The following is a 27,755-nucleotide window of genomic DNA, read 5'->3' as shown; positions in this document are numbered from 1 at the left end:
CAATGAGCCCACCAGGGTTTTTATACAGTTTAGAAGTGACACCAGGCGAGAAAGGTCATGTTGCTGAGGTGCAAGTATACATTGGTAAGCCTTGGGAGATGGAGGCTGATGAATAAAGAATTCTAGGCAAGCCCCAGCTACAGAGTTCAAGGCAAGCCTGAAATAAATGGGACCCTACCCCCCCCCCCCCAAAAAAAGACAGATGATGTTCCGGTTTGGAGTCTCGTATCATCCCTGTGTCCCAATCCAATGGCGGCCAAAGACAGAAGGGTTGAGGCAGAACTTGGTCGTAGAACACTGCTGTGACTGGCCAGCAAATGGGGAACTCGGTTTCACTTCTTCACAATCTGAATGACGTCTTCATCTTCCAATGTATGGTCTTTACCCACTTTCTGAGGATTGTGTTTCACAGAGAGACCCCAGACCAAAGCACTATAGGGAAGGAACAAAGACAGGCAGTGGCAGTAACAGCTAGCTCAGCCCTGGATGCCCAGGTGCCGCCACCTTATCAGATTTAGCATCCTGGCTCTTAAAAGACACAGGCCTACAGTAGACAAAAGCCCTCTTCCAAACAGGAACAAAGACTCAAAGCCACTCGCACAGCAGTGTGGCATGCTGAACCTTCACACGATGACAGATGCCTTCAGAAACCACGGCATTGTTCTCCTTCCATAATCAATTTAAGAAAAGCAAAAAAGGGGCTGCAGAGATGGCTCAGCGGTTAAGAGCACTGACTGCTCTTCCAGAGGTCCTGAGTTCAATTCCCAGCAACCACATGGTGGCTCACAACCATCTATAATGAGATCTGATGCCCTCTTCTGGCCTGCAGTCACACATGCTGTATACATAATAAATAAATAAATCTTTTAAAAAAAGAAAGAAAGAAAAAGCACTCGGTAGGCAGAGGCAGGTGGATTCTGTGAGTTCGAGGCTAGCCTGGGCTACAGATTGAGTTCCAGGACAGGAAGGATTGTTACACAGAGAAACCCTGTCTCTAAAAACCAAAAACCAAGCAACCAACCAAACCAAACAACAAGAACAAAAAAAGGGACCAGGGGCTGGAGAGAGCCGAGCAGCTAAGTCCACCTACACTTCTCAAGAAGATCCATGGAAAGCCGCAGCATCCCCATCTCATAACACACAATGCTGGGTTACAAGGCATTCAGGGCCCTGCACAACTTTTATGTGAGAGCAGGGGACTTGAACTCAGGTCTTTTTGCTTCCAATGAAAGCACTATTATCCACTAAGCCATTTCCCATCCCCTAAAATTATTATCTGCCAAAAGGAAGGTGAATTAGTGAGGGCGTGGCAGGAACCTATGTCCCAGCAAACACTCCTGAGCTGAAAAGGCTTCTGGAACTCCTCTTGCTCCAATTAGGTGGCATGGCTTTAAGAAGAGACTTAGAAGGAGCTAAAGAGATGGCTCAGTAGTTGAAAGCATATGCTGCTCTTGCAGAGGACCCAAGTTTGATTCCCAGCACCCACACTGGGTAGCTCACAAGTATCTCTAATTCCAAGTGATCTGATGATGCCTTCTTCTGGGCTCTGCACACATGTGGAACACACGCATACTAAGGGACACACACATACACATAAAATAAAAATAAACATTAAGGGGGAAGCAGTCATGTTGGCACATGCCTAGAATCCCAATTGTCAGGAGGCAGAGGCCAGCCAGGACTACACAGTGAGACCTTGTCACATTACAACAACAACAACAAAAAAAGAGTGAGCTCAAGAAATCCTGTCAGAAACCTCTGTTACCTGGTTCCTCCTCTCAGAATGACAACTATTAGTGGAATCAGTAACTCAAAAGAAGAGGAAGTACCACATGCCCATGATACTTACTATTTAAATTCTTTGATAAGATTTTTGTGAATCTTCATGCAGAAATCTTCCACTGTAGTCCTGGAGTAAGGCAATACCACTGGAGATGTGTAATCTGGTAACTGGCCTTTGGGTTTGGTGTAACTAGACAGAGAAAAGACACACTGTCATATGGTGAACATAAACAAACCCGCCATCACCTCTGCCATCAGGCCAGGATGGTCTCCAATCTGAGAACAGAGCCCGCAACAGGAAGTACTTTACTTCTATCTCTGAAACGTATTTTGTTCAGAAGCCCCAGAAGCTGTCATTAAGACTCACATTCTCACTAGTTTCAGGTAGTCCCAGATCTTCTCCAACAGGTCATCAAAATTCCAGCGGTGATGGGCAGAAATGGGTACGCAGTGAGGTACCTTATAGATAATATCCAATTCCTCAATGGAGATCTGATCAATCTTATTCAATACATAGATACAGGGGATATAAACTCTATAGAAAGAGAAAGAGAGTTGTTCACTTGGAGTTGCTGACAAAACAGGCTGAATACTCAGCACTCCCCACCTGAGGCCCATGGCAGAGGCTCTCAGAAGGCGTCAGCATCCTCCGTTTAGAGAAGCAGCCCTCCACCCAGGCAGAAAACAGCAGCAAATGACCTTGCGGGGGTAACTTTTTTTTTAAAGATTTATTTATTTATTATGTATATAGTGCTCTGTGTGCATGTACACCGGCAGGCCAGAAGAGGGCGCCAGATCTCATTACGGATGGTTGTGAGCCACCATGTGGTTGCTGGGAATTGAACTCAGGACCTCTGGAAGAGCAGTCGGGGCTCTTAACCTCTGAGCCATCTCTCCAGCCCCACGGGGGTAACTTTTAAGAGAAAGAAAAGGGGAGGTCAGTGTTAGAACGGGCGAGGATATGGTGGTAAAGGAGACAGGAGGTGAGGGGGAAGGGGACAAGGGAAAGAGTAGAGGGGTAGTTGTCCCTGATGGACAAAGGACTGCCTCTGGACAGAGGGAAACAGGACCACACCTATGATTTCTTTCTCTTTTTCTTTTTTTTTTTTTTTTTTTGAGACAGGGTTTCTCTGTGTAACCACTCTGGCTGTCCTGGAACTCACTCTGTAGACCAGGCTGGCCTCAAACTCAGAGATCCTCCTGCCTCTGCTGGGACTAAAGTCATGTGGCACCACTGTTCAGCATATATACCTATAATTTCTAACAACAACATCTCTTTTTTTTTTTTTCTTTTCAGTTAGTGCTGAGGATCAAGGCTAGAATGAATCTTGAGTTATAACCTCAGCTCATGATAGTTTTTAAAGAACAAAACTATTTATTTTTCTTTTCTTTCTTTCTTTCCTTTTTTTTTTCTTTTCTTTTTTGGGACAGGGTTTCTCTGTGTAGCCCTGGCTGTCCTGGAACTCACTCTGTAGGCCAGGCTGGCCTTGAACTCAGAAATCTTTCTGCCTCTTGGATACAGGTATGTGCATTTAAAGCATTTTTTAAAGTATAGCATTTGGCAATGTTATACTCCTAGTGTCCAGTCAAAAGACGGTTAAGATGACTAGTAATTAGGCAAGTTGTAACTTCTCAGATCTCAGATGCTTCACTTGTAAATTGTTTGACTTCAAGCATTTGTTTTCAGTCAGAGTCAAATTCTTCAAATAAACGAACAACTAAGAAGAGTCTGTGTGAACCACTTGGACAAAGTGGTTCAATTACTCAAGTGCTAACAGCAGCAGTGCTTCACAGAACAAGGTTTCAGCCATACCTAGTTAGCATGCATGGAAGAGCCACTTCTGGGTGCAATGACTTCTGCAAGATGGCCTGTATGATTGCTCAAATAATAATTGAGAGAGCAGACTGACCCTTTTCAACTACCACTTGACAAGAGCTTAAGAGGCAGCACAGGCCTGGGCGGTGATGGTGCACGCCCTTAATCCCAGCACTCTGAAAGCAGAGGCAGTTGGATCTCTGAGTTGGAGGCCAGCCTGGGCTACAGAGTGAGTTCGAGAACAGGATCCAAAAAGCTACACAGAGAAACCCTGTCTCAAAAAATGAAAAACAAAAACAAACAAACAAACAAAAAAAAGAGGCAGCATTGGTCACAGCATATAACTCCAACAGGGAACACCACCATCATTACTCAATCTGCAGAGCAAGGGGAGAAGTTAGAAATGAAGCCCCCAAGGTCCCGCTGTAGGCAGCAGCACACAGTACAGCTGGGGTGGGTTGCACATCTTCCAGGTTCCTAACACACTGTTATTAGTTTTCCTCACAAGCTTCAAACTCAGTCACAAAGACACATTAAGTACCTGTTCCCTTCGACCACATCAATGAGGTCATCTGCTGTGGCATCACTACGCAGAGTCACATCAGCATTGTGAATTTTGTATTCAGCCAGAATGCTCTTCACTGTTTCAGCATCTAGTTCACTCTGAGGGCACTGAATGGATAGAGAAAAGAAGACAAATCAGGGAAGATAGAGGGACCGTGTGTACTTTTCTGAGAGACTATGCAGCTCTGGCTGGCCTGGAACTCAGAGATCAACCTGCCTCTACCTGGGTGCTGGGATTAAAGGCCATATCCAGCCTCTGTGTACTTTTTTTTTTTAGACTTGCTTTCAAACTTGCTAAGTAGCCAAGAATGACTCTGATCCTTTAACTGTAACTCTCAAGTGCTTGGGTCATAGATACGCTCTGTTAATGTGGTACTGTGAATTAAACCCAAGGCTAGGCAAGCATCCTACCTACTGAGCTACATCCCCAGCACTAGACCTGAAAAATTCTAGCCAAAATTTAAACTCATTACATTGCCCTGGATAAGAGTAACTAATTTACAATAGAATATAACTTAAAAAAAAAAAAAAAAAAAAACTTTCTTTTTCCTTTTTCTTTTTTTTTTTTTTTTTTTGGGGGGGGGGGGGTTTCTCTGTGTAGCTTTGCGCCTTTCCTGGAACTCGCTCTGTAGTCCAGGCTGGCCTCGAACTCAGAAATCCGCCTGGCTCAGCCTCCTGAGTGCTGGGATTAAAAGCGTGAGCCACCACTGCCCAGCTTTAAAAAAAAAAAAACAAAAACTTTCTAAACTACTAGGTAGGTATGTAATATGCTAAACTGTGTCCTGTATCATAACACATTGCCCATAATTCATACACTAAAGTCCTATATTCAGTATCTCAGAATGTAACAATAATTGATGACATCATCTTTAAGGAGATATAATTAGAACAGGTCATTAGGGTAGAGTCCTAATTCAGTATCAACCTAACAATCACCTTGTAAACCTATTGTTAAAGTCACCTAACAGAGCCATTAACAACAGCGATAGCATACTAATTCAAAGAATTATTAAGTTCAAATATTATGACAAAATAGATGGGAAGATCTTTTGGGGAAGATAGCTTAGACCTATGTTAATCTGAACTCTGAGAAACTCTCAGGCCTTAATTCACTGACCAAAACTGTAGCAACTGATGAAGCTCCTCACTCCCCTTCTACCTGAAACACTGTCTTTATGTGGTCTCCACCAGTCTAATTTTCTCCAGTTTTCCTTCTCCCACTTTGTCTTAAAACGTTTTCTTTTCTTTCCTTCTTTTTGGTTTTTTGAGGCAGGGTCTCTGTGTAGCTTTGGTGCCTTTCCTGGAACTCACTCTGTAGACCAGACTGGCCTCGAACTCACAGAGATCTGCCTGGCTCTGCATCCCAAGGACTGTGGTTAAAGGCATGCGCCACCACTGCCCGGCTTCTTTTCTTTCTTACCAGGCTGGCCTAGAACTCAGAGACCCCCCCTTGTCTCTGCCCCCCCATTAAAAGTGTGCACTGTGTGCCACCACTGCCCAGCATGCACATAATTTTAGAAAATACAATCGACTGAAGCTGTCAGGGTCAGGGAGATGCTGTAGGTAAGGGCCTGCTGCCAGGCCTCACAGCCTGAGATCAACGGAGATGCTCAGAGGAGAACTCACTCCTTAGTTTCTCCTCTCATCTCCACAAAAAAGCACTGGTCTGTGTGTCTCCCCCCCAGCACTCCCTCCCACTTTTTAAAATCAGTCTCCACTTAGCTTGGTGATGGACACCTTTAATGACAGAATCAACAGGCAGAGGAAGATAGAACTCTGAGTTGGAGGTCAATACAGCCTTCACAGAGACTTTCAGGCCAGCTACAGCTTCAGAGCGTGATCCTGTCTAAAGAACCCTCTTCTGGCTTCCAAGCATAGGCACACAGTGCTACAATAATGTATCACACAGGCGAAACAGCCATATGCATAAAATCATAAAAGGAAAAAAGACAAATGCTGTTTTGTTGTTTGTTTTTCAAGATAAGGTTTCTCTGTGAAGCCTTGGCTGTCCTAGAACTTAGATCCACCTTACTCTGCCTCCTGAGTGCTGGGATTAAAGGCGTGTGCCACCAGGCCTAGCCAAAGCCTTGTTTTTGAGACAGGGTTTTGATATGTAGCCCAATCTGATCTCAAACCCACAGCTGCTGTGCCTCAACTTCCAAACTGCTAAATCTACAGGATATGCCACTACACTGCGAACATCAGTTCTTCACAGAGCACTTTAAGAAGCTCTTAGATGGTTTCTTCATTGTATTGCTTAAACCAATTCAACACAAAGGCTCATCAGGATCCCATCATTAGAACAGAAGTCCAGAAGTCAGATGTGGTATCATATGCCTTGACTCTTAACACTTAAGAGGTGGGAGAAGGAGGATCAGGAGTTCAAGGCCAGCCTGGAACATAAAAGACCTTGTCTGAAAACACTAAAAAATAAGGAAATTAACTTGGGGTGGAGAGCTGGCTCAGTAGTTAAGAGCACTGGCTACTCTTGCAGAAGACCTGGTTTCAGTCCAGCTCCCACATGGCAGCTAAGAGCTGTCTTGAACTCCAGGGTATTTGATGCCCTCTCTTAGTCCTCCCCAGTGTTGTAAAATATTATTTGAAGATGTGTTCCATTTGTTTATGCTGTGGAACACTCGTGTTTAATGATGCAAAGATGTGTTGCACTCTTTTATGTTCCATTTGTTTAACTCTGTGAAGCTGTGTTACTTTGCCTGTCCAAAATACCCGATGATCTAATAAAGAGCTGAATGAACGGCCAACAGTGAGGCAGGTAAAGAAATAGGCAGGGCTGGCAGGCAGAGAGAATAGAAGGAGAAATCTGGGAGGAAAGATGAAGAGGAGCAAGAGAAGGGGGGGATATCAGGGCCAGCCACCCGGCCAGCCACAGAATAACAAGAAAAGATAGACAAAAACATAGAAAGGTAAAAAGCCCAGAGGCAAAAGTAGATGTGATAATTTACATTAAGAAAAGCTGGCAAGAAACTAGCCAAGCTAAGGCTGGCTTGTAAGGACAAGTCTGTGTGTGATTGTTTGGGAGCTGGGTGGCAGGCCCCCAAAGAGTAAAGAGTAAAAACAACCAACACCACCTCAGATACCAGACATATGTGATACACACATATGCAGGCAAAACCTCACACACTTGAAATAAAAGTGAATAAAATCTTTAAAAAGGTTATCCCACGGGTCAGAATATAAAATGGCCCAGGGTGTGGTTCATCGCTAGCTTGCTCACTCTGCTGCGCCCATGTGTCTATCTCAGGAACTTGCACTGGGCTCTTCCCCAAGATATTCACCTGACTGACACTCTCATGTCACCTCAGAGAATATTTCTCTGAACCACTTAGGAAGGTAGCCCTGTGGGTCCTGGTGGCGCACACCTTTAATCCTAGCACTGAGGAGGCAGAGGCAAGTGGATCTCTGAGTTCAAGGCCAGCCAGGGGTATACAGAGAACCCGGTGGTGGTGGTGGTGGTGGTGGTGGTGGTGGTGGTGGTGGTGGTGGTGGTGGTGGTGGTGTAGCCCTAGACTGGGGCTGTACTGAAGTTGGCTTACCTAGGATGCATAAAGCCAAGGATTCAATGCCCAGAAACCAGGCATGTTGGGAAACATCTGTCATCCAGCTCTCAGGAGGTAGAAGCAGGAGTATAGGAAGTTCAATAGTATTCTCAGCTACTGAGAATGACATTCTCAGTAAGTTTGAGGCCAACCTGAGATACATGAAAACAGTCTGGAGAGGTGGGGGAACAAACAGCCTCCTCACCTTTCCCTACTTTACTTTATTAATCTAATATACTGTACTTTCCTCACTAATTGTTCAGTTACCCAGCAATGAGGGTCTTGACTACTCTGTGCCTTCTACATCCTCCCTCCCTTTGCCATTTCCAGAGCTTAAACTAATCCCTGGTGTCTCTGGTTAATGCTTTATAAATCTATGTTAAATAAATGAAAGCACAGGATACTGGCGACTACTTCCTGGTTATATTGTTCCAAACGCCTGTACCACCCTAGGCAGAGTCCTAAAAAGAGGAAATAAAGTTGAAAAACGACAGGAGAGTGATTCCTGTCATGACCTTGTCTTTTCTGTCAGTCATTACAAGATGACTCAATTATCTCAATAAGAGCAGGAAGCGGGCAGAGTGTCCAAACTCCAATTTCTGCACACTTGAATCCACTGGCACGCCAACCCCTCCAGTCAGTAGTGTACCCCACGTCATCTTCCCCACTTACAGTGGCTGTGAGGTTAATGCCTCCCTTGTCTTTCTTCTTAAAGCCAATGTTGGGGGGTTTGCTGTTCAAACGAATCCCAAAGCCTTCCAACTCATTTTCAATTATCTTCTTATGTCCCAAGGGTTTGAGGACATCCAGAACAATCAAGATCAAATTACATGTGCGGGCCACTGCGGGTAAAAATGATACCCTAAGTTGAATGCATTACAGCCTTTACTAACCCAAAAACTCAAATAGAGATGTTTTCTATCTAGCCCCTAGACTGAGAATTTTTTGTTGTTATATACATATAAAATGCTTAAGGTTACCAAAGATGTATACTAGCTATCAATGTGCAGTACAAGCTTTAAAGTTATCAAACAATCACCCAGAAAACTGTCCAATCCTTTATATACGAGTAAGACAATCAAACTAAAAACATAAACTGAGTAACAAACTATAGATAAGTTTAGAAACATTTTTAAAAATATAAACTCTAAAATAATAAACTTTAAAATATAAACTCTAAAAATAAAAACCAGATTACATTATCTGTATTACACGATTACAGTCATGTATCTGGTTTGATTTTTTTAATGTTCATATGAATGTTGGCCTGAATATCCCACAAAGGCCAGAAGATACCCTGAAACTGGAGACACAGCAGGATTGTAAGCTCCCATGTGGGTGCTGAGAATCAAATCTAGGTCCTCTGTAAGGCCAGGGTGCTCATAACCACTCAATCATCTCCCCAGCCCCAATTAACATATACTTCATCAGCCTTACCAAGCTACACTTTACAAAACCAAACTATAGCTGTTCAGCACATGATTTAATTATCTAATCACTACACTGGTCAAGATAGAGTCAAGATGGGTATGGTAGTGGACACTTGCAATCCCAGCACGAACATCAGGACATCCTCAGCTACCAAAACAAATTAAGGCCAACTATGCTATGAAGGCTGTCACAAATAAGTCAGTCAAAATATACAGAACATTCAAATCCCCTCCAAAGTTGTACCCATTTTAGACCGTTTCTTTTATTCCTTGCCAAGCACTTTCTATTACCATAGGTAGTTTTACTTTTTAAAATTCCACATAAATGGAATAAAATGTAATCTTTTCTGCTCAAATCTTTTATTCTAGCACTTTTTTTAAAAAGTTATTTTTAAATTTACTTATTTATTATGTATAAGCATGTATGACTATAGACCAGAAGAGCGCGCTAGATCTCATTACAGATGGTTGTGAACCATCATGTGGTTGCTGGGAATTGAACTCAGGACCTCTGGAAGACTCATCAGTGCTCTTATCTCTCCAGCCCTATTCTGGCACTTTTTAATATTCAACCACATTGTGTTTGTTATCAGTAACTTGTCTCTTTCATAATGGAGGAGTAAACTATCACCTGCTACTCACCTATGGAGGAACTTATGTATTATTTCCTATTTGGAAGTATAATTTGAGTCTGCTATAAACAGTCATGTATCTGGGAGGCAGAGACAGGCGGATCTCTGTGAGTTCAAGGCCAGCCTGGTCTACAAATCGAATTCCGGGACAGCCAGAGAGAGAGCTGTTACACTGAGAAATCCTGTGTGTGTGTGTATTGGGGGGAGGAGGGGAATGGGACGAGACAGTCATATACAAGTAAGTCTTTCTGTTAGTATGTTTTCACTTTTCCTAGATAAACACCAGTGAAACTGTTGCATATCACAAATAAAAGTGATCAGAAATTGTTAAAACAGTTGTCCAAATGTTTATGTTTATATTCCCATTAGCAGTGAGTAAAAACTCACAAATATTTCACAGCCTTACCAACAGTCAGTGGTTACTAACCAGTATTAATGACTTTCTCCCAGTGGTGGTAATGACTAACAATGTTAATTTTTTTTTTTTTTTTTTTTTTTTTCCAAGACAGGGTTTCTCTGTAGCTTTGGAGCCTGTCCTGGACTAGCTCTGTAGACCAGGCTGGCCTCAAACTCAGAGATCCACCTGCCTCTGCCTCCCGAGTGCTGGGATTACAGGTGTGTGCCACCACCGCCCGGCACAACGTTGAATCTTTTTGTGTATTTATTGGTCATTTTACACCCCTCCCTCATCCTCTCTCGTTCCCTCCACCTTTCTTCTGACCAATCTAAGAAGTTCTGTTATGTCCTCCCTGACATTGGACTTACATCTCTGAAACAATAAACCAAAGTAAATCTTTCCTCCTTTGAATGTTTTACGTGACATTCTGTCACAGCAACCAAAAGCATCATAAATATTAAGAATATTAAGGGGCTGGAGAGATGGCTCAGAGGTTAAAGAGCACCGACTGCTCTTCCAGAGGTCCTGAGTTCAACTCCCAGCACCCACATGGTGGCTCACAACCATCTGTAATGAGATCTGGCGCCCTCCTCTGTATACATAATAAATAAATCTTTTTTAAAAATATTCAGTCCAGGGCTGGAGAGATGACTTCACGGTTGAGTACATGTTGCTCTAGCAAAGGACCTAGATTTGTTCCTGCCACTCATAACCATCCATAATTCCAGTTCCAAGGAATCCAATGCAACTCTTCAGACCTCCGCAGTCACTGAGCCACACAAACACGCAGACAAAGACACACAAAAATTAAAAAAAAAAAAAAAGGAATAACAAAACCCAAGGAAAGATAAGGATTTATAAAACACCTTCAAGGCCAGGGAGATAGTTCAGTAGGTAAATTGTTTGCATCAGGACCCCAGTTTGATCCCCAGAATTCATGCAAAAAAGAAAGAAAAAGATTATATGCATGGTGGCAGGCATTTTTTAGCCTCCAGCTCAAAGGGATACAACCACCTCACTAGGCTCCCAGGCACTACACAGACATGTGGGGCACATACATACAATGCAGGCTAAGCACTAATTATAAACAATACCTATCAAACAAATCCAAACAAATTTTAAAGGCAAATTAGAATCTATCAAAATTAAGGATTTCTGCTGAACAAAGATCACACTGAGAAAAAAAAAATCAATAAAGATGTTATCTGAAACATCCAAAACTTGCAGGGAGTGAATAACTAGACCAGTGTTGGCCAACAGAAGCTTCTGTGGGATCCGCAGATGGCAGCCCCAGATCACTCACCTGCAATGACTTGACGACCTCTGCCTTTCCCATCCTTGGCACCTTCAATAATACCCGGGAGATCCAGGAGCTACAAGATTAAGAACAGGGAAAGAAGAAACAACCAGTTATAAATTTGAATAGACAATCACACTAACAATTATCCTCCTTTGGATACTAGTATTTCTCTAGTTTCCAACATTTATGAGACCCAAATCCAACCTTTCTTTGTGTTGGGAACAAAAAAGTCCTTGCATTTACAGATCACACTAGGGATACAGGAATACATGCAGGGCTGTCTTTTCAATGAAAAAGATGTATGACCTGTTTTCTGCTCAGAAGGCTGGGAACAGAGGTGGCTAACAGCCTAGGTAATCCTTGCACTATCTGTAGGGCCAGGCCATAGCAAGCTCCTATAAGCAGGACCAGAGGTGCGAACAGCCCAGATGACCACGGTATCAGTATGACTGAGACCACACCAGATCCTTCCCTCACCCCTAAGGCAACACATGCAGCCCATCTCCAGAATCCACCTTTACGGAAGAAGTGACGTGTACTTTGAGAAAAGCTTTGATGTAATTATACCTCCTGGTGCACAGGGAACTCTGTTAAACCAGAAAACATTTTTTCCAAATTGTACTGTACTTAAATATGCGTGAAATAAATTAATTTCCCAGTGTTAGACAAGTTTGAACCAGGGGCTCAGCAGTTACAATCACTAGCTGCTTTTCCAGGTCGTTAGTTCAATTCCCATCACCCACATGGTGGCAGCTCACAACCATCTCTGTCTGTCGTCTCATGGGATCCTATGCCCTCTTCTGATGTGCAAATGTCCATGTAGACAAAACATCCACAGACATAAAATACATGATAAATCTTTAAATTAAAACAGTTCAAACCAAGGTTGGGGATTTAGCTCAGTGGCCCTGGTTTCGATCCTCAGCTCAAAAAAAAAAAAGTTCAAACCAACCGGGCTTCCTAGATGTTTTTTCTTATGTAAAAAACATAGGAAACAATAAAAAAAAAATGGAATTTCTGGTTTTTCTTTCTCTCTCTTTTTTTTTTCTTCAAGATAGGGTTTCTCAGTGTAGCTCTGGCTACACACTTTACAAACCAGGCTGGACTCAAACTCAGAGATCCACCTGCCTCTGCCTCACAAGCAATGGGATAAAAAGTGTATGCCACCACTGCCCAGCCCAGATTTCCTTCTTGCTTCATTCAGATTATTACTCTCCCAGGCTTGGTGGTCACACAGACCCCCACATTTTTTTGTGGTACCACGCCCCCCTTTTTTTACGTTTTATAAAATCTTTATTGACAAATAATTCACATAGTATACACTTTGCCTGTTTGTACAATTTGATAGACTTTAGTCCAGCATCCTCATAGGCCCATGACACCATCACCACTTTCTATTTTAGAACATCGTTGTCTTCATTTTCATAGACACATATAATGTATGGTGATTACACTCCATCTTATTCTTTTAATGAACATAATATTTGCAATTGTAACCATTTTTAAGTTCACAAATCAGTGGCATGGATTATATTCAAGATATTAATTACATCTGAGGACCCCCCACACACACACATTTTGAGTTCCCACAGTATCATGGAATCCAAGATGTTCCTAAAATCAGTATGTACCTGAGGATGAGCTTGAATTTCTGGACCTTCTACCTCCACCCACTTCCTAAGTGCTAGAATTACAAGTGTCTCACCACACCTATTTTATCAAATCCAATCTTCCTCACAAGTGACTACATGAAAGTTATTTTCCTTAGCATATACTAAATCTCAGCTACAGGTTATTCATGTACTGAAAATGCCTAACAAGGTGCTACAGAGAAAACTCAGTAGGATTTGGGACAAAATCACGAGGACTGGAATAGATCCTTAGAGCCCACTCATATACCAGTAGAGTATGGCAGCCTATATGTAACCCAAAATTGGGGACAGACAGGGAATTCCAATTGCAAGCTGACTATCTAGATTATCTGAATGGGCAAGCTCTGAGTTCAAGTAAGAGACCCTGCCTCAATATATAAGTTGGAGAATGAATGAGGAAGACACCTAAACTCTGGCCTCAATACACACATGCCCACACCCCTCACACACATATGCCCACAAATATGCATAGATACACACATACTACACTATATATACACATGCAAAATACATAAAACTGGACAGAACTGCATGATTAGGTAAAATAAGACATTTAGCAACCACTCACATCATCTTGAATTTACAATGGCTTGCACCATTTCTGCTGATTTTCAATTTGTTCAATAAATCACAATACTGCTGAGGATGATGATACACACCTATAATCCCAACACACAGGAGGCAATGCAGGAGGTCACTGAGCTTGAGGCCAGCTTTGCCTACTTAGTAAAATCATATCCCAAAAGAAAAAGGAAACAAGGCAGGGCTTATGTAAAAAATATAGGAGACAATAAAAAGAACTTTCTAATGGTCAAAGCTGGTAAAATGTGAGTAAAAATAGTACTGAATTACTGGGGGGGGGGGGGGGGTTCTGTGTAGCGATAGCTATCCTGTAACTCTGTAGACCAGGCTGGCCTCAAACTCAAGAGATTCGCCTGCCTCTGCCTCCCAAGTGCCAGGATTAAAGATGTGCAACACCACTTGCCAGCTAATAGTACTGAATTATAACACATAAAATATGCAGGACTCCATATTGATAGAAATTATTGAATAAATGAATGAAGAACAGCTCTTCCATATAGAAATCCAATTACCAAATACAGCAGAAAAAAGAACCGCAAGTCACCATTAGACAGGGTGACAGAACAGCTGTAACTGCATGTAAGAGGCACGCTTGATTCCGCAGCACATACAAAAACTCTAACCATACAGAAAGGTTAAACAGTTAAGAAATTGCTCAGTGGTTAAGAACTTGCTCCTGCAGAGGACACAGGTTCATAGTCCAGCACCCACATGGTGGCTCATAACCATCTGTAACTCCATTCCAGGAATCCAACACCCTCTTGTGACTCTGCAGACACTACACATACAAGTGGTACACAGGTACACAAGCATAAAAACACTTACATAAAATAAATAATTAAAATAATTTCAATAATAAAATGAAAGCATAAAAATTAGAATGTAGACTTTTCTTAGAGTATCTCCCCTGATATAAAATATTAGATAAATAGAATATTTATAGATTTTATTAGATAGATAAAATATTAACTATCTTTGAAAAATATCATAATTCAGAAGTTCTGAAAATACCATCTCTCTCTCTCTCTCTTTAGGTTTCTTGAGACAGGGTCTCTGGTTGTCTTGGAACTCACCCTGTAGACCAGGCTAGCCTAGAACTCACAGAGATCTTCCTGTCTCTACCACCCAAGTGCTGGGATTAAAGGAATGAACCTCCACCGCCCAGCTGCAAACACCATCTTAATGAACTCACAGAGATTAACATCAAACCTGTTACAGCTCCCACTAATAGATGCAGAGGCAGAATCTTAAGGTCAAAACCAGATCTACAAAGAATATGTCTTAAAAACAAAAAAGTTAGGGCTGGAGAGATGGCTCAGAGGTTAAGAGCAGTGATTGTTGTTACAGAGGTCCTGAGTTCAATCCCCAGTTACCACATGGTGGCTCACAACCATCTATAATGAGATCTGGTGCCCTCTTCTGGCCTGCAGGCATACATGCAGACAGAACGCTGTATACACAATAAATAAATATTATTTAAAAAAAGGGAAAAAAACAAAAAAGTTAATAGTGATGGGAGTTGTGGTCGTGTTAGGTTAGAGTGTTTGGCAGGAGGCCCTGAGTTCAGATCCCCAGACTCCATGAAAGCAAGGCACAGAAAACCTCAGGTGGGAGGCGGGGGTGGGGGTGAGCTGTTCTCAATAGACAACAGCTAGTCTAGAAAAAATAACGAGTTCCAGGTTCAGTGAGACACCCTGTCTCAAAAAATTAAAGTGGAAAGCAATAGAGGAACACATTCTCATCTCAATCTCTGGTCTATGCATACACACACAAGTAAGTGCACATATATACACACATATAGGAACAAATAGCATGCATGCATGCATACACACAAAGTCAACATCACTAAATCACACTGACATTATAAGGATGAAGACACAACATAATTTCTGCAGTAGTCTTGCCAAAACTAACAAGACCCTTTCTCAAAAGACTCACTTACAGATGGGCAGTGGTGGTGCACGCCTGTAATCTAGCATTCAGGAGGCAGAGGCAAGCAGATCTCTGTGAGTTCAGGGCCAGCCTGGTCTACAGAGCGAGATCCAAGACAGCCAGGGATATACAGAGAAACCCTGTCTTGAAACACAAACAAAAAGACTCACTTCCAAAGTGACTGGTGTAAAAGAGGGAGAAATTGTACCACTGTCTACTGTTTAATGAACATTACTGCACCAGTATTAGCCTACCTCTGACAATGTTCTGTGGTTGTATCAGATGTAACCAATACTGGCAGGAGTGGGGCGCACACCTTTGGTCCCAGCACTCAGGAAGCAGAGGCAGGCGGATCTCTGAGTTCCAGAACAGCCAGAGCTACAGAGAAACCCTGTCAAGAAAAAATAAAAACGATGTTAACAGTAAGGGAAGCAAGTGAGCAATGTAAGGGAATTGTTTGTACTATATTTTCAACTTTTAAGGTTATTTTAAAACAAAAAAGTTAATATAAAATAGGAGAGGAAAGGTTGTAGGTCAGAGGACAACTTGTGGTCAACTCTCTCCTCCCACCATGTGGGCTCTAGAGATCAAACGGAAGGCGTCTGCCTTCGTGGCAAGCGCCTTAGCCATCTCAGCAGCCCTCACAGATTCTCACTTACATAAAATTCTTACCATGTGAACCAATCTGCAGTGACAAGAAAGTGATGAGTGATTACTCACTAATGAGGAGGGAAGGAAAGGGGCGTAAGAAAACTTTGAAAAGTCACATCACATATACACCGATATACCTGTGGATACAAAATCTTTATATAAAATTTATATAAACTCTTTATATAAAAAAATATGACTGGGCTGAAGAGATGGCTCAGTGGTTAAGAGCCTGGTTGCTCTTTCAGAGGTCCTGAGTTCAAGTCCCTACACTCAGATAGCTGCTCAGAGCCATCTATAACTTTAGTCCCATGGGAGCCAATGCCCTCTTCTGATATGCAGACAAAACACATAAGTAAACAAATCTTTGTCAGGATGCTGGTGACACACGCCTTTGATCCCAGAATTTGGGAAGCAAAGGCAGGCAGATCTCTGAGTGCAAGGCCTGTCTGGTATACACTGTGTGTTCCAGGACAGTCAGGGCTATAGAGAGAAAAGCAGTGGGGGTGGGGAAGCTTCAGATATATGCACTACTATATTTCATGGAAGATGTCTAAGAGCCAAGTATAATGGCATAGGCCTATGATCACAGCACCTCAAAGGTAGAGATAGGAGGATCAGGAGTTCCAATGTCATCCATCATTAGCTACAAACTGAATTTGAGGCCAGTATGGCTACATGAGACCTTATCTAAGAAAAAAAAAAAGGGGGGGGGGGCAAGACACTGAAACTCAGGTGCCTTTAGAGAGTAAAATATATAACTTAAATGTCTTATTCAGGGGCTGGAGAGATGGCTCAGAGGTTAAGAGCACTGGCTGTTCTTCCAGAGGTCCTGAGTTCAATTCCCAGAAACCACATGGTGGCTCACAACCATCTGTAATGAGATCTGGTGCCCTCTTCTGGCCTGCAAGCCAAACACTCATTGTATACATAATAAATCAATCTTTTTTAAAAAATGTCTTATACAGATAAAGCTCATCTTCCTTAGCATATACAAAGGCCCTTTATAAATTCAATCTCAACCTACCTTTACAGAAACCATACTCATTATTCCTACCTGGTATCAAATCACTATCAGATATACCAGTACAGTTGTGGGGTTTTTTTTTGCTTGTTTTTAATTTTTTTTTTTTTCTCTTCGTTTCAAGACAGGGTATCTCTACCTAATCCTGGCTGTCCTGGAACTCACTATGTAGACCAGGCTGTCCTCAAACTCAGAGATCTGTCTGCCTCTGCTTCCCAAGTGCTGGGATGAAAGGCGTGTGATAGCTGTCTGAAGTACACTTTTACTTTTCTGGCTGGCCAAATTTTATGCTGGGCTGGTTAGTCTTATGTCAACATGACAAAAGCTAGAGTTATTTAAAAGGAAATTTTTGAGAAAATGCCTCCATCAGACCAGGCTATTAGCAAGACTGCAGGTTACTCTCTTCATTAGTAATTAATGGGGGAGGGCCCAACCCACTGTGGGTGGTTCCAGCCCTGGGCTGGTGGTCCTAGGTTCCGTAAGAAAGTAGGTTGACCATGCCATGAAGAGCACGCCAGTAAGCAGCATTTCTCCATGGCTTCTCCATCAGCTCCTGCCTCCATGTTCCTGCCCTGTTTGAGTTCCTGTCCTGACTTCCTTTAATGATGAACAGTGATATGGAAGTGTAAGCCAAAGAAACCCTTTCCACCCCAACTTGCTTTTTGGTCATGGTGTTTCACTGCAGCAATAGAAAGACATATACTAACTTCAAGACACCCTGCCAAACAGATATGGTATCAAACACCTATAATTCTAGCACTTGACAGGCTGAGGCAAGGGCAAACCTGGAGTTCAAGCCAGCATTGACTATAAGACCTTTTCTCAAAAGAGTCACTTCCAAGGGCTGCAGAAATATTTCAGTGGTTAAGAACACTGGGTGTACTACAGGGGTGGTGGCGCATGCCTTTAATCCCAGCACTCAGGTTGATCTACAGTGAGTTCCTGGATAGGCTCCAAAGATACACAGAGAAACCCTATCTCAAAGTTAAAAAAAAAAAAAAAAAAAGAGAGGGAGAGAGAGCACTGGGTGTTCAATTCCTAGCATCAGGAATGTCTGTTCCAGGAGATGCATGCACCAGTCATCCACATGGTGCACATATATGCATGCAGGCAATATACCCATACACATAAAATAAAATCAATTTAAAAAGACTCACGCCCGAAAGTCACTTTGTACATAAAGCCCTGTCTCAGATGTTCTTCCCTCATTATCAGATAAAGAATAGTCCCTTCTTTTCATAGGCCCCACTTCATTATATTACTTGATTGTTAAACTAATGTAGCAAATGTTAAGAGATGAGGGGCCAGGTAAATAAAAGCAGAGACCTGACATACCGTGGGCTACAAATAGAGTGCTTCCAAAATGAATGAAAACAATGAATTTCTTTCCTTTCCTGGTCTGTAAATCTTACCTGGATCTTGGCTCCTTTATATCTGATGACACCAGGCACGGTGGTCAAAGTAGTGAATTCATATGCTGCCACTTCAGAATACACTCCTGCTAGGTTACTTAGCAGAGTTGACTTCCCCACAGATGGGAAACCCACAAACCCAATTCGAGCATCACCTGTCTTAGCCACATCAAAACCTAAAACAATAAACATCAAAAAACAGGAGTTATCCTTGGATACATTACAACTGACCTAATTCCATTCATATTTTTGTTACTGTTCCTCTAACTTTCTGTGGCTTACTTCTGAAATAGAACTCAAGCATAAAATTCACAATTCAATTTAATGCAGTACTTGATTAAAACAATGTAATCCTTTATTACTTAAATTATAACAGTTCTTAGTATAGTATTTAAGGCCCAAAGATTACAAAAGCATTCATCCAAAAAATACTGGAGGTTAGCTAGGTATGGTGATGTATGCCTGTACTCCTAGTGCTTGGGAGGTGAAAAGCAGGAGGATCAAAGTTTGGAGGCCACCTTGGAATATCTGAGGTCCTCTCTCAAAAATGTAACACTCTGGGGCTGGAGCACTGCCTGCTCTTGCAGAGGGCCAGACTCAATCCCCAGCACTCACAAGGAAGCTCACGATGATCTCTAACTCCAGTCCCAGAGGATCCAACTGATCTGATAATGCTCTTTACAGGGTGCACAGATACATACATGCAGGCAAAACACCCACCCAAAAAAATAACATAGGGGCTGAAGATAGTTCTTCACTGCTCTTGCAAGGGACACAGGCTTGGTTCCTAGCACCCACATCAGGCAGCTCTAGTTCAGTTCCAAGGGGTTTGATTACTTCTTATAGCCTATGAAGGCACCGCTGCACATACAAACAAGTCACCATACACACCTTTTTTTTTTTTTTTTTTTTTTTGAGACAGGGTCTTACTATGTAGCTCTGGCTGCTCTGGAACTCACAGAGATCTACCTGCCTCTGCTTCCAAGTGCTGGAATCAAAGGTATGTACCATCATGCCTAGCACATACAAAAATTTAAAATATTAAATTAAAAGTATCGGGGTTGGGGATTTAGCTCAGTGGTAGAGTCCTTGCCTAGCAAGTGCAAGGCCCTGGGTTCAGTCCTCAGCTTTGTCAAAAAAAAAAAAAAAGTATCATCTGGGAAGTGGTCGTGTACACCTTTAATCTCCAATCTCAGGAAGCAGAGGCAGGTGGATCCCTGAGAGTTTGAGGCCAGCATGGTCTACAGAGTGAGTTCCAGGACAGCCAAGGCTACACAGAGAAACCCTTTCTAGAAAAAACAAAAACAAACAAAACTTTAAAGTATCAAAACAAATAAAGCCAGGCATAGTGGTACATACCTTTAATCCTAGAACTCCAGAGGCAGAGGCAGGTGAGGTCAAGGCCAGCCTGGTCTACATAGAGAGACCCTGTCTCAAACAAACAAAAATAAAAAACAAAAAGGCAGGGTGCAGATTTGGGGCACCATGTTTAACTCTGGTTTGGATCTCATCTTACCCTTGGGAATAATGTGATCAGGCTTTTGAAATAGGAGATACTTGAGTATTAAGTAGTACAGGTTCCACTGGAACCTGCAATCCTCCTGCCTTCAGTCCCAAGTTTGTTACCAGCCTTTGGGATTTTCTGTGTGTGTGTGTGTGTGTGTGTGTGTGTGTGTGTGTGTGTGTCGCGCACGCGCACGCACGCACGCATGTATAAGCCAGAGGTTGACATCAGATACCTTTCTGGATCAATTTCTACTTTCCTTTTGGAGGCCTGGAACCCACCTTCAGCTATACTACTGGCCAGAGAGCCCCAGCAACCCTACCTCTACCTTTCTGGCACTGGAATAGGAGAGCCTGTGGCCATGCAGCCTTTACACAGGGCTGGGATCTGAACTCAGGTCCTCATACTTGCAGAGCAAGCACTAAACCAAGGCCTTGTTTAGTTTTGCTTGTTGTTTTAGTGATGGCTGTAGGTGAATTCAGAGGTGTTTGTGGGTTTTCTCTAGCAACTATGCCAGCTATTCAGCATTCCTACTCTAGTTCTTAGCTTCAGATGACTATTTCCACTTTCACACTCTAGCATCAGCTTCTCTACTTCAACCTCACTAAAGCTACAGGTGCACATATTTCAATAAATCTATTTTATTCCTGGGCATGATATATAAATAAAACTACTGTTCACTTGGATAATACTTAGTTGTCTCTGAAACCAGAAAACTAAAATAAAATAAATATAATTCAGGATTTCAGGGTCAAGGACTTGATATGTAGCTCAATGGTACAAGACCTGCCTAACATGCACAAGGCCCCTAGGATCAAGCCTCAGTACCGCAACAATATATAAGTAAAAAAATTTTAGGCTTAGGAGCTAGGGACCATAATGAAACATCTGCCTAGCATGCATGAGGTCCTGGGTTTGATCCCCAGTACCACTAAAATATGTTAGAAAATACAAATATTCTGGGCAGCAGTGGTGCACGCCTTTAATCCCAGCACTCGGGAGGCAGAGTCAGGCAGGCAGATCCAGAGCTACAGAGCGAGAACCAAGACAGGCTCCAAAACTACACAGAGACACCCTGTCTCAGGAAAAAAAAAAAAAAAAAAAAAAAAAAAAACCAAATAAACTTTGATAATTTTTTTTTTATAGACCAGGCTGGCCTCCAACTCAGAGATCTGCCTGCCTTTGCCTCCTGAGTGCTGGGATTAAATGCCTGTACCACCAACTGTCCTGCTAAAAATATTAATTACACACACAAAATAAATTTTAAATATTTAAAAATAATGGGGCTAGGGAGATGATTTAGTAATCAGTGTACATGTCACACAAGCATGAGGACCTGAGTGTGGATTCTCAGCACCCACATAAAAGCCTAGCCATAGCTACACACACCTGTAACCCCCTTGCTGGGTTACAGGCACATCTCCAGAGCTTGATGAACTGGTGAATTCTAGAATCAGTAAGACCCACCTCAATTTAAGAAAAGGTAAATAAGTAAAAATAAAGTAGCCAGACATAGTGGTAGCCTTTAATCCCAGCACCAGGGAGGCAGAGGCAAACAGGTCTCTGTGAGTTCTAGGCCAACCTGATCTAGAGTGGAGTTTCAGGACAGCCATAGCTGTTACACAGAGAAACCCTGTCACAAAAACAAAAAACATTCACAGAATCCAGGCATAGTGGTTCATGTATTTAATCCCAGCACTTGGAAGGCAGAGGCAGGTGGATCTCTGTGAGTTTGAAGCCAGCCTGGTCTATATAAGTGAGTTCCAGGGCAGGGAGACTATCTCAAAAGAAAAATAAATAATTAATCATGTGAATACATGCATTCACAACCCCACACACATATTAGTTCAATAGAAACTACACACACACACACACACACACACACACACACACACACGCGCACACACACACGCACGCGCACACACGCACACACGCACACACACGCACACGCGCACACACGCACACGCACACACACGCACACGCGCACACACACACACACACACACACACAGATCATATGGAACCACAAACCTTCTCCTGGACCACCGCCGCCGCCACCTTTTGGAGTGATAAGTTCTCTTCGAAGCTTAGCGAGGCGAGCCTTAAGCAGCCCAAGGTGATGTGCTGTAGCCTTGTTCTTTTGAGTCCGAGCCATCTAATAAGGGAAGAATCCCAGCCATGAACCTGAAGCATTTCAGAAAAGACAAAGTATCCCAAATGTTCCCTAAAGCTAAGAGCATGATGTTTTGTTCTTCTAGGTCCAACTAATGCCAGTGTACCCATTTCATTTTATTCATTTATTTGTTTGTGGCTTTTTGAGGGGCGGGGGAGACAGGGTCTCTTTATGTAGTCCTAACTGTCCTGGAACTCCCTACGTACATCAGGTTGGCATCAAACTCACAGAATTTCACCTGCCTCTACCTCTGCCTCCTGAGCACTACCTAATTTTCTTTTCTTTTCTTTTTTTTCTTTTTTTTTTGGTTTTTGGAGACAGGGTTTCTCTGTGTAACAGTCCTGGCTGTCCTCGAACTCACTGAGATCCGCCTGCCTCTGCCTCCAAAATGCTGGGATCAAAGGTATGTGACACCACCACCTGGCTTACCTAAATATTTTTTACAAAAAAAGAAAAATCCGGGGTTGGGGATTTAGTTCAGTGGTGGAGCGCTTGCCTAGCAAGTCCAAGGCTCTGGCTGGGTTCGATCCTCAGCTCAAAAAAAAAAGAAAAGAAAAGAAAAATCCAAGCCTGGCTAATCCCAGCACTCTGGAGGCAGAGGAGGATCTCTCTTGAGTTCAAGGCCAGCCTGGTCTACATAGTTCCAGAACATCTAGGGCTATGTAGAGACCTTGTCTCCCAACAACAACAAAAAGACTGAGGGGAGGGAGAAAACCCAGAGCCAACTAGATAAGCTCACAGAGTCTGTGGACTTGTTGCCCAGCCTTAAGACCTAAACTCAATCCCAGAACCCATATGACAGAAAGCCAGAATGACTCCCATAAGTGATGCTCTGACCTCCCACACATATAATAAATATACTTATTTTCCACACAAACAAATGCGCTCTAAATTCACTCTCCCCGCCATCCAGCTCATTTTCCTCACTACAGAAGGAAAAAATGACCCAAAGTGACGACAACACCAGGGTCATTCCAACCCCTATCCACAGATAGAACTAAACCCATCTCCTGGATTCGTTTCTACCTGACCTGGTCTAAAACAGGACCACCACTTTACTAAATTTTAAAAGCCCTGAACTTCTTGGGCGTCACACACTATCCGGGTACAATCAATTTACTTCCAGATTTTTTTTTTTTTTTTTTTAACCGACACAACCTCTGCCGTGCAAAGGGGGATCATCAAGGTTACAGTGGCGAGTAGGCAAGGAATCAGAAGGCAAGACTTTAAAATTCGTGACCACCTCACGGAGTCTGGAACAGAAGTCGGTGTGACTCAGAGAAAACAGAAATATCGAGACACACGCTGAATCCCGGCGCGGGTCCCGGCCAAGGACTGGGTGTGGATGTGGGAGAAGCAGAGTGACCCAGGGGAGGTCGGGGAGGGGCTGCAAGGGTAGGTAGGGGCCGAGGCATTGCCAGCTTGGACGGGGGCGTTGGTGGTGCGGAAGGGAAGCCAGGCAGGAACAGGACCCTGACAGCGGAGCAGCGGCACCGCCTGGGAAGTGACGCTCGGACGGCAGGGAGCGCCCACTGCGCCCCTTACCTCGGCTTCGATCTCTGCGATCTTCGCTAAAGTCCCGCTCATGGTGGCGAGGGCTCGAGGCGGCGGCACCGGCCTTCACACCACCCAGCTCCCTTCGCGCTCCGACCGCGCCACGGACCACCGCGGCAAGGCGCAAGCGCGGGACTTGCTAATTCTCGCGACACTGTTTCGCGCGAGGTCTGCGCCGGGGCTCAGGGTGCCCGGCGGTCTCCGCCTTCTCCGCCGACTCCTCCCCGTTCCTCCAGCCAGTGCGGAGTCATAGAGCCCGCGGCCGCGGTGACCAGAGCGGTCGCTGGGCCTCGGCCTCCTGGAGCGCGCCGGGGGTCGCGCGCAGCTCGGCCCCACCCCGCCGGATCGGCTCCGTGCAGAGCGTGCGGGCCGCCAAAGCCCTGAACCCGGCGCCCAGCAAAGTGCGTGCAGACACTTAAGTCCCCTTTTCTCATCTGAGGGGATGCCCCAGTGACTTCGGCTTCCTAGGTTGTTGAGAGCCCGATCGTCAGCCTCTCAGGAAAAAGATGTTTTAAATATTAAAAGAAATAAAATAAAATAAAAGATTTTTGAGGGATCCTTTGTTTGCCAGGAATCCCGAGGAGAGGGTGGCATTCGATGAGCCACAATTAAAGCATGGATTGAATGAGGGACTCCGGAGACAACCGTTACTTACAACAGCTGCAATATTGGAAAACTGGAGATTATGTTAGTACTCGTTAAAAGAGAATAAGTAATAATGAAAAAAAAAAAAAAACCCTCTATCCTGTAAAATAGAATTATAGCCTCTGAAATGTGCACATGTAGTCTGGCAGGAAGGATGCCCCAGGCTTGTTAGATGGACAGACAGAACTGCACCTTGTAGTGATGCCATCTAAGCTGCTTGTTTGAAGTCCATTTAGAGAGGCGTAGTTCTAAAAGTATAGGAACATTCTGTTTCAGGTGCTGATGATGGAAGTCTTGTGTGTTCAAGGCAAGCACTCGACTGCCACTCACCAGGCCAAAAAGTCCATTCTTAGAAAAGTAAGAGAACGAATCCTAAAGCAAGGTTCTTGTTCCCTGTGATGCCAGCAACTCGTGAAATTTAAGCCTGGAGGGTCCCTTGGACCCAGAAGTTGAACCTGGAGAGGAAAGTGCTTAGTCTCTGAACAGTGGGATGAGATGAAGGACTTAAAGTAAAGGGAGCCTTCACCTTGTTATTATTTAATTGGGTAGGGGGGGGGCAGGGGAGGAGGGACACACCACACGGACACTCTTTTTCTTTTGTTGAGACAGTGTCTCAATGTGTAGTTTTGGATGACCTGGAACTCATGTAAGACCAGGCTGGCCTGAAACTCACCCATATCCTGTTTCTAGGGTGCTGGGATTAAAGGAGTATAACACCACTCCTGGCCCACCTTTCACTTTTTTTCTTAAGCTTATTTTGCTTGGTTCTATTTGTCTCTAAATTTTTTGAAAATTATATACTTTACTTAGAGTATGTTATGGCTCTGGAGGTTTTCTTTTTATATACAATAACATATACATTATATAAGCCGGGCAGTGGTGGCGCATGCCTTTAATCCCAGCACTTGGGAGGCAGAGGTAGGCAGATCTCTGTGAGTTCGAGGCCAGCCTGATCTACAGAGTGAGTTCCAGGACAAGCTACACAAAAACAAAACAAAAAAACATTATATACAAATATGAGCACTGTTGTGAGGGTGTCAGATCCCCTGGGACGGGAGTTACAGACAGTTGTGAGCTTCCATGTGGGTGCTGGGAATTGAGCCTGGGTCCTACTGCAAGAACATCCTGTGCTCTTAACCACTGAGCCATGTCCCCATCCCTGTCTCTGGAGGTTTGTGCTCATGTGGAGATCAGAAAAAAGCATGGATACCAGGGATCAGCTTGGATCCTCAGGTATGGCAAGAGTTACTTTTACCCACTGAGCCAACTCACTGGTCCTCTACATATTTCTGTGTTTCCGTTTTGTCAAAATTGATTCACCCACAGATTACTGTGTCATCATAAAATTTAAATTTTAAAAATACTCCCCTACCTCAAGTGTTTTATGGCAAGGTAGCCCGCTTCTCCAGGATCACTGTGCTGTTCTGAAAGCAGCTTGCTCTGTGTAAGTGAATTCTTGTTGATAGATTAATCCACTGGGAATGGACAGACCAGACTTAGCCCATACAGATGGCCTCCACCCAGCCAGAGAAAGGTTTATTTATATAAGTTTGTAAATAAAAACTATCCCCGCTTGCCAGGGATAACGATGAGAAATTGTAAAATCTGGCTGAAGGGAGAGGAAAAGGGAAGAAAAGCTTTTACAGAAAGTTCCCGAAGGGCCCAGGGCTTTGCTTCTTTTCTTTAACCTCAGCCTTTTCATAAATAAATTAAGGAATAATGAGGTAACTTGATCCAGCACCATTAGTAATGGAGAAGGGAAGTCGGGGAAAGGAAGTCCAGCTGGAATGGGGAATGTTCAAAGATGAGTCTTAAAAGATGGATAAAATCAAATCAGCAGCCAACCCTTCCTAACCTGGGGTGCTCGCTCCTGGAATTAATTGGATGACAGTTTCAAGGCATCACTGCTCTGGGCGGAGGGTTCTCCTTAACAGATCTGTCACTTAAGGCCTACAGCTAAGTTAATCTTTTTGTTGTTCAAAGATGAGCAGGAAAACAGTGCCCACAGTGTACCAAAGGGTAATATTTGAGTGTTTGGTGGCCATTGTATTCATCCGATAATCATTTACTGAGCTCTGATGGTGCCTGGCACTGTGACAGAGTGAATCAGATACTGTCCTTAATGTTATTATGGATGTATACAAGAGCAAGTCTAGGCCCTTTAATTCAGCTCTTTACAGCCATAGCCCAGGTCCACTCAGTATCAGCTGCTTGTTACAGGGAGGTCTTGGTTTGCCATAGAACAAGAATAAACCTGTGAGCCGGGGTGGTGGTGGCACACGCCTTTAATCCCAGCACTCAGGAGGCAGAGATAGGCAGATCTCTGTGAGTTCGAGGCCAGCCTGGTCTACAGAGCAAGATCCAGGAAAGGAGCCAAAGCTACACAGAGAAACCCTATCTCGAAAAACAAAAAAAAGAGTAAACCTGTGAAGCTGAGTGGTGCAGTGGCTCACACGTGTAATTCCAGCACTTGGGAGGCTGAGACAAACAGATTGCTGTGGGTTTGGGGCTAGCCTGGGATACATGGTGAGTTCCTGGATAGATAGATTGGTGGCACACTTGAAATTTCAACACTTGGGAGGTAGAGGCAGGAAGATGAGGTGGAGGCAGGAGAATCAGAAGTTCAAGGGCTGCCTATGCTACATGGGACCTCATCTCAAGAAAGAAAGAAAGAAAGGGGCTGGAGAGATGGCTCAGAGGTTAAGAGCCCTGGCGGCTCTTCCAGAGGTCCTGAGTTCAATTCCCAGCACCCACATGGGGGCTCACAACCATCTGTAATGGGATCTGGTGCCCTCTTCTGGCCTGGAGGGGTATGTGCAGATAGAACACTGTATACATACATACATACATATAAATTTTTTGAAAGGGGGGCCTGGAGAGATGGCTCAGCGGTTAAGAGCACTGGCTGCTCTTCCAGAGGTCCCGAATTCAATTCCCAGCAACCACATGGTGGCTTACAACCACTTGTAATGAGACCTGGTGCCCTCTTCTGGCCTGCAGGGATACATGCAAACAGAATACTGTATACATAATAAATAAATAATTGAAAAGAAAAAGAAAACTAAAGCAGACAAATAGAGAAGCCTGTTCTCTGGCCAGCTTTTAACCATTATAAACTAGCTGCAGTGTTTTTAGATGTAGCAGCTTTCTGT

General features: G+C 43.5%; 1 protein-coding gene across 1 annotated transcript; it reads right to left on the bottom strand.

The window, feature by feature from the left end:
- Drg1 (developmentally regulated GTP binding protein 1) lies at nt 1–24,142 on the bottom strand. Its single transcript, XM_036201458.1, has 9 exons — nt 23,950–24,142; nt 22,263–22,386; nt 18,729–18,904; nt 11,482–11,551; nt 8,392–8,561; nt 4,140–4,270; nt 2,150–2,317; nt 1,850–1,972; nt 1–432 (listed from the first exon to the last, which is right to left on the bottom strand). Exons 1-9 carry the CDS (start codon nt 23,989–23,991, stop codon nt 333–335), a joined length of 1,104 nt encoding a protein of 367 aa, XP_036057351.1. The 5' UTR covers nt 23,992–24,142; the 3' UTR covers nt 1–332.
- Between the last annotated feature and the right edge of the window lie 3,613 nt (nt 24,143–27,755).

This window comes from Onychomys torridus, chromosome 10, assembly GCF_903995425.1.
Source record: "Onychomys torridus chromosome 10, mOncTor1.1, whole genome shotgun sequence".
In the NCBI taxonomy this organism is placed as follows: Eukaryota; Metazoa; Chordata; class Mammalia; order Rodentia; family Cricetidae; genus Onychomys; species Onychomys torridus.
Note: the sequence above shows the minus strand (reverse complement) of the source record. Positions and strands in the feature narration are given on the sequence as shown.